At 40.1% G+C, this 12,674-nt stretch overlaps 1 protein-coding gene across 2 annotated transcripts in view; it reads right to left on the reverse strand.

Annotated features, from left to right (window-relative positions):
* Window positions 1-12,674, reverse strand: part of PRKG1 (protein kinase cGMP-dependent 1) — a 925,158-nt gene that overhangs the window by 103,951 nt on the left and 808,533 nt on the right. For both annotated transcript variants that reach the window (XM_054034323.1, XM_054034322.1), the window contains exon 8: window positions 3,013-3,078. In XM_054034323.1, the coding sequence (XP_053890298.1) occupies window positions 3,013-3,078 (66 nt within the window). The remainder of the gene's footprint in view (window positions 1-3,012; window positions 3,079-12,674) is intronic.

The raw sequence follows: 12,674 nt of genomic DNA on the forward strand, positions 1-12,674 counted from the left end.
GAGAAGTGCAGACTGCGGGGGGAGCTCTGGGCAGGGGGCTGGGGTGCAGGAGGAGTGTGGGGTGAGACAGGGGGCTCAGGGAAGGGGGTTGGGGTGCAGAAAGGGTGTGGAGTGTATGAGGGGGATCAGGGAAGGGAGTTGGGGTGCAGGAGAGGTGCAAGGTGCAGGCAGGGGGCTTAGGGCAAGGAGTTGGGGGGTGGCATGCAAGCAGGGTTCAGACTCTGGCCTGGCACCGCTTACCTAAAGCAGCTCCGGGGTGGCAGTGGCGCGCACCGGGGTCAGAGCAGGCTCCCTGCCTGCCTGCCCTGTCCCAGGCCCTGCGCCGGTCCAGGAAGTGCTGCGGCCCCTGGGGGAGGGCGGGCGGAGGGCTCTGCATATGCTGCCCTTGCCGTACCTCCAGGCACCTCCCCTGAAGCTCCCATTGGCCAGGGTTCCCCGTTCCCGGCCAATGGGAGCTGCGGGGGGTGGTGCCTGGAGGCAAGGGCAATGCACGGAGCCCTCTGCCCCGCCATCGGGGGGCCGTAGTTTGCCCACCCCGTTTTAGCTAATGGAGTAACTGGTAGCAAGACTAGGTTGTTATCCTCAATCTTACCACTAGAGGGGGATAAGATACACATTTTGTCAATTAGTGTCACAGCTATTTGCTAGACAATAGAGAACTATTGACACTCAGGAATCTTGGGTTCTGTTACAGAGTCTGGCAGGGAATGTGTTCTAGTGGTTTTGGATCCTTCTACTACTACTATCACCCATAGCTCTGTGCCCCCGTGCACTCTCTGCCATTCTCTATTTGGCTCCAGGTGCCTCCTACTCCATGCTGCCTACGTTCCAGGAAGGGAGCATTCAGAGCAGGGCCGGTGCAAGGAATTTTTGCATCCTAGGCGAAACTTACACCTTGCGCCCCCCCTGCAGCCCTGCGGCAGCTCCCCAACCCCCCTCCACCCTGAAGCACCCCGCCCCGCAGCAGCTCCCTCCCTGCCCTGAGGTGCCCCCACCATGGTAGCTCCCCACCCGGCCCGGGAAGCCTTGCAGCAGCTCTCCCCCCCGCCCTGAGGCACCCCGCCGCGGCAGCTCCCCACCACCCGGCCTGGGGATCCGTGTGGCAGCTCTGACCCAGGGGAACCCCTGGGCTGCCGGTGGCGCGTTGACCCAGGGGAACCCCTGGGCTGCCTGCTGGCAGCTCAGACTCCCTCTGACTGACATTTTTCTGACTGCCCCCCCTGCCAAATTTCTAGTCCCTGCTCCAAAGCAAGGAAGTGTTAGAGCTTCTCAATAAATCTGATATAAGAATTCAACATTGGCAAAACAATATATTTTTCCATTACTTGTTTCTGGAGATGGCTAATCATTGTTGCTGGAACTTTCCATTACAATTCAGTTTGAGGCAGACACATGCATGAAAAATTTCAGCCCAAATGGTTAAAGTTTAGCAAAGTAATAAGCTACTGAAAAGAGGGTCTTCTAATGGAAATTGTCAGACAACTTAATTCTAGGCATCGCTGCCAGCTCTGTCCATAATAGAGGGCACAGTATCAGCCACTGTAGGTGAAGTGGAGTCCTAATTTCCATTGACACCTCCCTTCCTGTTGCTCACATTTTCAAATAAATTCCTTTCAGGCTTAATGTTTTAATGTTTACTTCAGCCCAAAGGCAAATATTCTTGGAAAGTCTGAACAAAACTGGTGCCTGAGTTCAGAGTTACTTGAATGTGAACTCAGTAATTGCACAGTATTTATCAACAATCATCAGACAGCAGCATCTGAAATAGCCAAATAATTTCCCATTCTATAGGTATAGACAAATGCAGGGTTACCATATATGCCACAGTATAGTAGTTAGTAAATGTTGACTTTTTAAACGGCAACCCCGGTATTTTCTAATCAGAAATTCTGCATGTGGATAACTCATAATGACTGAAATTAGAAAAATGCAAATTTAGAACAACACTGGTGACTTTGGAAGCAGAGGCAATAATATAGAGATAATAACAATATAATATAGACAACTATAATCCAGGGAAAAATGAAATATATGATGTGTCTTCTAAAATTAAAGTGCAGCTTGAATAATATATAAGATGAGACAAAATCCTCTAGGTATTAATGTAAACAGTTAACCAAGGCTTTAAATATGTACTTTATACACTTCAAAATAGATTTTTCACTGTACTAAAATAAGCTTCTCCACTGACCATTGCATATATAAAACAATCAATTAAAAGCTGATAACAGCTATACTGACAACAACATCAGACTCTCTAGGGCCACAGACCAGTTATGCTTGCCTTGAGCTATAAATACATTATGCAACTACTCTTCTCTTAATTGCAGAACATTGCTAGGAATCTCCGGTATACACTGTGGATTAACTACTGTCTTAGAAGTTTAAATTTAACTTTTTGATTTCTTACTAGTTCAGGAACATTTTTAATGGTGAAATGAAAACATATGAGACTGGAAAATGACCAACTGGTAATATAACCAATTAGGATTAATTTTTGAATGACTATATTTATTAATTGTACTTATGTTTAAACCAAGACAAACTATCTGTACAGAATTGTTCAGATAAAATGTGATAGTTGTTCCATAGTTTTCTTAATGAATATTTGCTAAAATGATTGAGCTAAGTAATTTCCCTTTATCCCCAGGGAATGATGATGCATACTGTCTATTTTACGTAACATATACCTTGCTTGTGAGTGTGTTAAGAAAGTACTTAGCTGACAGTCCTAATGTCCACCGTTTGTATATATTGGCTAGAACCCCGGTGTTTTCTTAATTGGTCATAAATTAAATTGGATACAGGAAGGTTTTTTAAAAGCATTATTCAGTTGCAGTTTAATAATATATAATATCTTATAAATGTATCACTCAAAGTCATTAATCAACTTTTTAAAATGAAAGTTAAACAATATCTCCCTGCAAAATGATCAAAGTCACTAGTTAAGAACTATAATGAGTATCAACTGAAGATATTCAGTATCGTATGATAAGAAAACAATATACTTACTCTCGGTCTATGACAAGACAAGTTACTGCTTCAGCAGCAATGACATTGGCTGTTCTGACATCTTCCCTGAAAGAAAAACGCATCTCTTAAGTAAGATATAACTTTCTGTTAACAATCTTTATACCTTAGAGTCATTATTAAAGTGTCTCATGAAAGAGATTTGTATGTTACACAGTTTTACGTTTAATCGATCACTGAAAAGTGTCCACAATTCACACAAGTTTTAAGCAAGTTTAAAAAAATATTTTTTACAAATGAAATAACAAATATCATCTCCCTTTCAGTCTCTTGGGTGTCTTGTACAAGGGCTAGGGACAATCACAGGCCAGGCACTTGAGTGAGTCCAGGGATTATTTCTTTAGTGCACCCTGGATGCACCCACTCCCATCCACACAATGCTGCTCCTTGGGATGGGTGCAAAATACAGCAGGCTACATCACATCCAAGGCATATTTCAGGATGAACTCTCTACTCTGTGCATTAGGGAGCTTGGGAAGGGACGGTGCCTTGTGGGATGCTCAATTAGTGGGGGCTTTTCAAAAGCCCTCAGCATTGGCCTGACTCTGGTCCCATTGGTATTAATGGGAGTTTTACTATAGATGTTAGTGGAGCAGTTAGGCCATTCCGGAGCATTTTTGAAAATCCCACTCTCATTTTTAAATCCTTCTTCAGAAACTAAAATGTGTCATTTCAAACCATACATTCACCTAGAAATACATTCAGTTTACTTTCTGAATCTTCATTACTGAACCCTTTCTATCTCCTGCTGTATATCATACTGCAATACATGGCTACAGATTATAACATTTGATTTCAGTCCTTAGCTGTTCATTAGTCCTGACTACGGCTTAGAATAAATGTCACCCTGGATGCAATGGTTTTCTTCATAAAAAGAGAGTTTAAATGTATTGAAATTTACAAATTATAAAGTGGTAAAAATAAAGATGGTTATGGTTTCAGTTTACAGTGATTAACTAAGTCATTATTTTTACAGATGAAAATTAATTGACAATTGAGTTGGATGCTCTCCATTGCTGTGCACCCTAGCTAGTCTTTCTAACCTGGGCAAAGTGGGTGTAAAAGTCTATGACTGGTACTCATCAGAGGTTGTTTTTTTTTTAAGCACACTCTTCACATATGCATAAATGATGACAAAACAGTGGTGAATCAGGCCAGAACATGATATTCATAAGTTTGGAAAAAACTCAGTGTATTGAGCAAGGAGATATGTTTCTTGTCAATTTAAAAAAACACACACACATGAAATACATTTACATGGTGAGTTCATATTGTAGCAGGAGCAATGAAATTTATGCTGGTCTCTTTGTAGTACTGTTATGATATACAATTAGGAAAGCAAAACAATATTAACATTAGTTTATGAGGACCTAATTATGAAGCTGATTTTATATTAAATTTAAAAACCAAACAATTAAAATTCATGTAATTGGAGACTCTTGTATCATTACCATACTATGAAGCTACAACATTAGATAACACTGGGGAAATTACTTTAGTGCAAGTCTCCAGGCTATGTAACAATGCCATAACATTTTCATTATATGGGACTTCATGATGAAATAACTATTACTCTGAATCTATTGAGACACTGTTCAGCCAAAGGGGATGCTGCAGAAGAAAAGCAGGTGCTCCCTTCCTGCAGACACTGAGAAAACTGCCTCCATAACACACAGCTTCTGATGATGAAAAGCCATTATTAGGTAAAAATGAAACAATACCCATTCCGTTGTTTATATGCTACTATGGCACAACACTTTAAAAAAAAAAAAGGAAATCATGCCATTACTATTATGTTAAAAACCTTCAGCTTCTGACCACCCCACAACAGGAAGGAAATTATTGTTGCTGTAGTATCACTAGCTGCATAATGTTATGTTTCCTTACTGTCGCACATACGCCCTTTTATCACTGACTCTGTTAGCTTATATGCCATACGGTATGTACTGCCTTGAGCGAACAGATTTATTGGAACTGAACAGAGACAGGAAAGCTCAGAATTTCCTTGCTTTTTCAACATTTTGTAAGAACCTTTGCATTACTATACTGTAAGTTGTGTGCTTAATCATTTTTAAAAGGATATCATATACTTGGCCAACTGCCACATTACAGAGTTTATTTAACTGGTGTTCAGCAATCCTGTTCTAGTTAAGATTAAATGCCTATTCAAACTTTCAAAAGCAGAAGAAAAAAACTGTATCTGTATTCTTAGCAGTACAGAAACATTAGTACAAGTACAGTATAATATGCATATTGACTTTAAAATACAGTACATATATTGTTCTACAACATATGTACACATTAATACCCATTCTCTTACTATTATACTAGTTAATGTTCAGGTTATAAAAATTGCATTCACATTGCACAAACATGCAACTGATTATTAATAAAACTTTAGACATGTTAAAATAAAACAAGTTTTCAGTCAAAGGTTTTTAAAAGTGTGCCATTTAAAGGTAGCCACTAGCTACAGTGTAGAACAAGCAAACAATCCAACATGAAATGATTTTTAAGTATTGTTTTGTGAACACTGACTCTGATATTTTCTCAACTTCATCATTGGACTCTTCCTCACTACTTCCCGAGAAACAGCACTCTTCATCGGAAGAGTCGCTTTTACTGTCTGAATAATCCATAGCTAGTGTTTGCATCCACCAACTGCCTTTATGAAAACTGCTGTTTCTTTCTGCCCAGCTCCTGCATCTTGTCCTCTGGACTAGCTCTGCAACTTAAAACTTCTAGGCTTGGAAAAGGTCACAGCTGCTGTGGGGATATCTACTGTGTATCACTGGGAACTGTAAGCAGAGTATATTGCTGAGCCACAAAGAAGCATATAGTTAATGTGAGAAGGCAGTATTCTCATCACTGGTACTCTCTCTTACAGCTCTGGTGCAATGTGCCTGCTGTCAACAGACACAGTAGCAAATCCTTTCTGCCAACACATACTTACGCAGACACCTGTTAACCTGCACATAGGGACAAACTAATCTGAATGCCAAATCCTTTTATTATTTTTTTGAATCGAGCTCAGCAGTTTCATATAATGCCACAAACGTATGTCTCTAGCCACAGGGTCAGCAGGATTCTTCTCCAGATTAAGATATTTGATAAAATGAACAGAAAATTCTAAAAGGAAATATAAGATCTAAGTTTACTAGAGCTTTTAAAAGTGTATTGTATCACTATAAATCAGGGTACTACTACTGAAATACATGTTAAGGGTCATTTTAGCGGTGAACACGTGTACATACAGGTAGAGCTGGGTGATTAATTTATAGTTCAGTGAATGTCATCATTTTTCTGCTGACAAATTGCCTACAAACAATTTTTAAACATAGTTGTGAATAGTTTCTGTGACTAATTCTTGGTCTTCCAATGAACTGCTCATTTCATATGTGAAATTTGCAGTTTTGATTGGAGACGTAGATTACGTGGTACATTTCTGTTCCCTGATTATGTTTACTTAGGGCTTGTCTACACTGCCCTGAAGTTTGGACTGGAGGGGTGTGAATAGTAGCATGCACCAAACTGCGGTGTGTAACTCCCCACTGCAGATGTTGAAGGTATGAACAAAAAGGTTCTTAGTCCTCATTAATATAATCCTGTTTGAATAGGATTACATTAGTGTGAATTAGGAACCTTTTAGCTTGTGCCAGCAGTATCCACACCAGGGAGTTACAGTGTAGTACTTTAGTGCACACTGCTATTCCCATCCCTGTACGCTGAACTGCAGGATAGTGCTGTGCCGCTGTAAGGTCTGCCATGTAGCCGCTCTTTGGTGGCAGGAGAGAGCTCTCCTGTTGGCAGAATTCAAACACCCACAACGAGCGGTGTTTGCTATGTTGGCAGGAGAGCCTCTCCTGCTGACATAGCATTGTCCACACCAGCACTTTGTCTATGAAACTTATGTTGGTGAGGGCTGTGTTTTTTTCACACCCCTGACTGACAAAAGTGCTAGTGTAGACAAAGCCTTAAATTGTAAATTTTTGGGGGCAGATACTGTCTCTTTGTCTGTGTTTGTATAGTGCCTAGCACAAAGGGGTCCTGGTCCATGACTAGGCTCTTAGGTGCTACCATAATACAAAATTATCAAATTAATGTAATCCTTAAAATAAATTGTACTGAAATAGACTATTTATTCAGTGAATAGTTGGCTTAAAATTTGCTGTTGTGTTACCAGTAAACTCAGTTCTAGAATATCTGTGGAAAGTGAACACAAAAAATGGTGCAAACACAATTAAGCAATTAATTTAAAAATGTGAATAGTTCTTAAAATGTTTTGCAGTATTTGCCAGTACTAATAACAATCAGAGGATTCAAAATGCTCTCTCATTACAGAGAACGTGAAAAGTGGTACGTGGAACATAAAAAGAGTGTGTCTCCAATAGATTGTCACACTAAGGGCTTATCTACCCTGGCAATTTACAGCACTGCAACTTTCTCGCTCTGGGGTGTGAAAAAACACTCCCCTGAGCAGGATAGCTCAGTGGTTTGAGCATTGGCCTGCTAAACCCAGAGTTGTGAGTTCAATCCTTGAGGGGGCCACTTAGGGATCTGGGGCAAAAATCAGTACTTGGTGCTGCTAGTGAAGGAAGGGGGCTGGACTTGATTACCTTTCAAGGTCCCTTCCAGTTCTAGGAGATAGGATATCTCCATTAAAAAAAAAAAAAATGTCTTCACTGCAGAGTTAACTTCTGTTATCCATACTCCTCTTGAGTTAGCCTAGCTTGAGTGAGAGAGCAGCCACACTGTGAAACAACACCAGAGCTACACAAAGTGATGTGATTAGCAGCACAGTGACTGGATTAGCAGCTGATGAATTGAGCTAACTCGAGGTGTAGCCTGCAGCTCTATCCTCACTGCATTACTATCTCAAATGTCAGAAACACTCAGGCTGCAACCCATACTCCATAACAGGCCAATAACTTGAGTTTAAAGCACTACTTAACTGGAGATAGAGATTTTTGTATGTGGATGAGAAGTGGGTTAAGGGCAACACTTGAGTTATACTGCCAGCTAATACTGCAGTGAAGACAAGTCCTGTAAAAAGTTACCTACTAATTTGAGCTGGGCAGGAAATGTTTTTTCCCCCATCCTGCAAGATCTTGAGATTCTTTTCTTGTCCTAAATTGGGACACATAGTAGAAATCTTGAACATTTTTGTTAATCCATAATTTTTTTTTCTAATTTCTATTTGCTTTGACTTATCTCAAATTACTCATTCTACAAACTCCAAATCAGGTATATTAAAAAGATTTTGACAAGAACTAGTGCACAGGGCCAGTGATGAAATAAAGAAAGGTATATTCAGGAAGTTATACTTTAGCATTTTAGGAACATCAGAATGTTGTTCTTCCTGCAAAAGACTAAGAAGTTTTCCTATGACTGATGAATACTGAAGCTTTATTTCCTTCTTTTTTATTTAAAAACTAAGGGTAAAATTTTCAAAATCACCTAGGTGACTTGGAGTCTAAGTTCCATTTTCAAAAGTGACATAGGTGCTTGAAATTTTTAACCTGGACCTTTTCTATGTAGCAAGAGCTTTCAAAAGGCAAACCAATCATGTCAGGTAGTATCTTCTTCCAGGAACAGTCCTGCTTTGGAAAGGGTGACTCTTAGATGGGTTGTCATTATAATTTTTCCAAAAATGAAAGTGGAAAAAAATCACAGCTCACAAGCTGGGCTCCTGCCATTAGCTACTGAAGTTCAAGAAATCAATTAACTGCTCTGGGCACCTTCTCTTTTTGCCACCCCAAACAAAGGGGGCAGGGATCAGTGGAATTTTCATTCTCTATATGCTCTCCAGTTTCCTTCAGTTTTTGCTCTTAGTTTCAGTGTCTGTGCTAGCAGTGCCATCAGAAGAAAGTGTCATTGACCCTTCCCCAGTACAAATACCAATGTAGATTGCCACATCTCTTTGTGGAAATGAAGTCCAACTATGAATGATATCTCCTGAAGCTATTACTGCCTGAAGGTTGCTGATGATCCTAAAAAGTGAGCCTTCACTCCCAGGCCTATCCATCATGCCACATTTGGGAAGTAGGGGGAGGAAATAGATTTAATTTACATTAAACCCCGTGAATATAATTTATGCCACATTTCCTAAAAAACTTTTTTTATTATTAGTTACTGAAATATGGTTAAGCATAGATCTCCAACTGAACTGTAATGAAGGTAATGTAACTATTCTTTTGGAAACCATCTGTGCATAACAAGCTACCATGTAATATTAGCAAAATTCAATTTGTATCCAACAAAGCAGAGCCGCATTAAATCTCGTACTGCAGGTAATTACTGGTCACTAGTGTGTAATTCATAGTCCCCCAGAGACCTGTAGTTTAGGTGCTTCTGAAATGCCTCTACTACTATTTAGAAATGTCTTCTCTTCTAATTCCAAAGAGGTCTTTGTTCCTCTTTTAAACTGCCGCAGGCTGCAAGACCACTTTCCAGATTATCCTGCAAATCAAGAGTACTTGAGTATCTCCAAGTCAAATTCTTCCCTCATTTTATGTGTTGCAAGGACTATGCTTCTTGTGATTGTTTACACTTTTAGAAAGATTTCCCCCTATATACTGGGGATATGTTTCTAAATATTATAGTTTTTTATAGCAGTGCAGATGCTGGTAAGAAAACCTTGGGAATACATTCTCACTTTGATGGCAATGTCTGAGCATAACTTTCAGTTAGCCTAAATAATAGTTATACACCTATCAGTGTGTAACCAAATATGGAAATAATTGTTCATCTAAAACCAGTGAAATGTGCAACCTGAAAAAGCTTCAGCTGTAATGAAGTATGATTTTTTTTTAATCTAAGATACAGAATTAATACAATTGCTGTAGAAGAAATGCATTCAGTGAAATTACAACTTTTTGGAAGAAGAAAGAAATGCAATCCCAGAGACACTTGGTTATGAAACACCATAAATTTGAAGGCACAGACTGAAATAACATTAGAGGCAGCACTATGTACACTGCTATATAATTAGCTCATACAACAATTCACACCTGCTTTGGAAAAGGAAAACATTTCCTACAGCCCACCATTTCACTTCAGTCCAACAACAAAGTTTTATAGGCATTATTTATAGCTTCCTTTCCTCTACTCATTAAAAATAAGTTTTATGATTTACTGTATAGGCTGGAAAAAATGTACCAACCACTTACAGTAATTCATACCTCTATTCCATCTGGTAGCATATAAACAGTACTTACTCTGGACTCCTCTATCAAATATTTAGCTGCATTCACAGTGGATTCCAACTGAAAAGATTTAGGCTTGGGGAGGATATTACAGGAAAGAGAGATAGCTGTGTGTGCTCCTTCTGACTGTTGTTATTTTAACGCTTTTAAAGTTAAAGATTTGGGGGTCACATTGAAACAGTTTTTTCCAGGAACCCTGTTGGGCCCAGCAAGATAACAGGTATTTCTATCCAAAATTTCTGCTCTTTCCCTTACTCTGCTGGAAGCTTCTAAAATCATGCTGAGACTCCAGACACTTACTGCTAATATCACAGTAAATTTTAATTAAAAAAATCGTACTACACATGATGCTCTGAAATCCTGCCAAGATTGTATGTAAGACCTGTGAATTACCTTTTGTTTAATGACAGTTATGGATATTATTTTATAAAGAATGGATCAAAGGAAAATGCCAGGGTGCTTTTCATTCTTTTGTATTTGGAATGATGCAAATTAATTCCAGTCTATTAGAAATGTCTTATTTTAAATATTTTATACAAAAGCGCTAAAAGAAAAATATTATGACTTTGTACTGATTATATTTATTTTTAACTATTCATATTTATTTGGAAGGCATTGTGGCCTTCTTGACAGAGCCCTGGATTGGGACTCAGGAGGCTTGGGTCTATTCCCAACTCTGCCACTGGTTTGACGAGCAATCTTGGGTAAGTCACTTCACTGCTTTTGCCTCAATTTCCCCATCTATGTAACAGGGATAATGTTACTTACCTCCTTGGTAAAGCCCTTTGACATCTATGGATGAAAAGCATTATATAAGAGCTAGGTATTGCTATTATTGATACAGTAGATCTGAAATGATAGAGGACTGAATTATGTAACCAAAGCTATGTTGTTATTTTTTTGCAATAGAGGGGGTTTATTTATTGTTATTGTCCCCATCATTACATATAAAGGGAATTAATACGAACAAGTGTTGGCAGTAATTGGTACAAATTAAACTGACCCTAACTTCTACTACCTGCACTCAGTAATGGGATGTATACTCTTCTGAAACTCAGGCTTAAATAAAAAAAAAAAATTAAAAAAAGTCAACGTGAACATGTGTTGCACTGATTCCCTAAAACTGTTAATCTTGGGCTGTGGTAAAGAGTAAGAGGGAGCAAATTTCAGTGCCAAGATCTTTCCACTGAAAATGCCCTGAAGCCAGGCCCCAGGAGTTCAGCCATGGGGGACAGACAGCAAGACGTGTACAAAATAATGTAACAGTCATAGCAGGGTGTGACGGGTTGGATCACAGAAACCCCCTTGGGAGCTGCCATCTGATGGGCCAAGACTACCCCTGCTCCTGTTTTCCCTGCCAGCTTAGGACTCCAGCACCCTGTCTTGCTGAGCCAGACACTCCTGTCTGCTCCAACACAGAGCCAGGGCCTGAATTACTTGCCCCAAAGCTGCAGGTTTACCTGAAAACAGCTCACAGAAGTGTGCTTGTCTATAGCACTCAGATGCCCAACTCCCAATGGGGTCTAAACCCAAATAAATCTGTTTTACCCTGTATAAAGGTTATACAGGGTAAACTCATAAATTGTTCACCCTCTATAACACTGATAGAGATATATGCACAGTTGTTTGCTCCCCCAGGAATTAACACATACTCTGAGTTAATTACTAAGTAAAAAGTGATTTTATTAAATACAGAAAGTAGGATTTAAGTGGTTCCAAGTAGTAACAGACAGAACAAAGCAAGTCACCAAACAAAATAAAAAATAAAATACGCAAATTTATAGAGGATGAGTCAGCAGCGAACCAGCTGAGCGGCGAACAGCAGAGGCTAACAGAGGGAGTTTGCCTGGGAGCTGTCCGAGAGGAGGTACGCTAAGTGCTGCATTAGGGGGGCTGTGTTGGTGAGTATCTGAGTGTCTGCTGCTGGGACAGTTGGTCAGTTTGACCGTGTGCTTGATTGCTTGCTTGTTTGTTTGAAAAGTGTGAATTGGGAGTGCTTTGTTCCAGGTGGGCCTTGAGTGGGCCTGACTGGTATATAAGGGCAGTCAGCAGCGAACCAGCTGAGCGGCGAACAGCAGAGGCTAACAGAGGGAGTTTGCCTGGGGAGAGCTAACTGAGGCTTTCATCTGCAGGTTTCTCTGAGTAGTTCCTGCAACAGTTGAGGAAGCTCTTAAGAGGACGGTGATATGGAAGGTGAGCGATCAGCTGTTGTAACCTGCACAGGTTGTGCCATGTTTGTCTTTCTTCCACAGGACAGAAGCGACTTTGTCTGTACAAAGTGCAAGCTGGTCTCCATATTGGAAGAGAAGGTTCGAGGGCTGGAGAAACGAGTATCGACTCTGCGTTGCATAAGGGAAAATGAAGATTTCCTGGACAGACGTCAGGAGATGCTTCTACGGCCACAATGTTCTGAAGATTCAGAGCAGGCGCAGCAGGGAC

The sequence above is a fragment of the Malaclemys terrapin genome, chromosome 7, assembly GCF_027887155.1.
Source record: "Malaclemys terrapin pileata isolate rMalTer1 chromosome 7, rMalTer1.hap1, whole genome shotgun sequence".
Lineage (NCBI taxonomy): Eukaryota > Metazoa > Chordata > Testudines > Emydidae > Malaclemys > Malaclemys terrapin.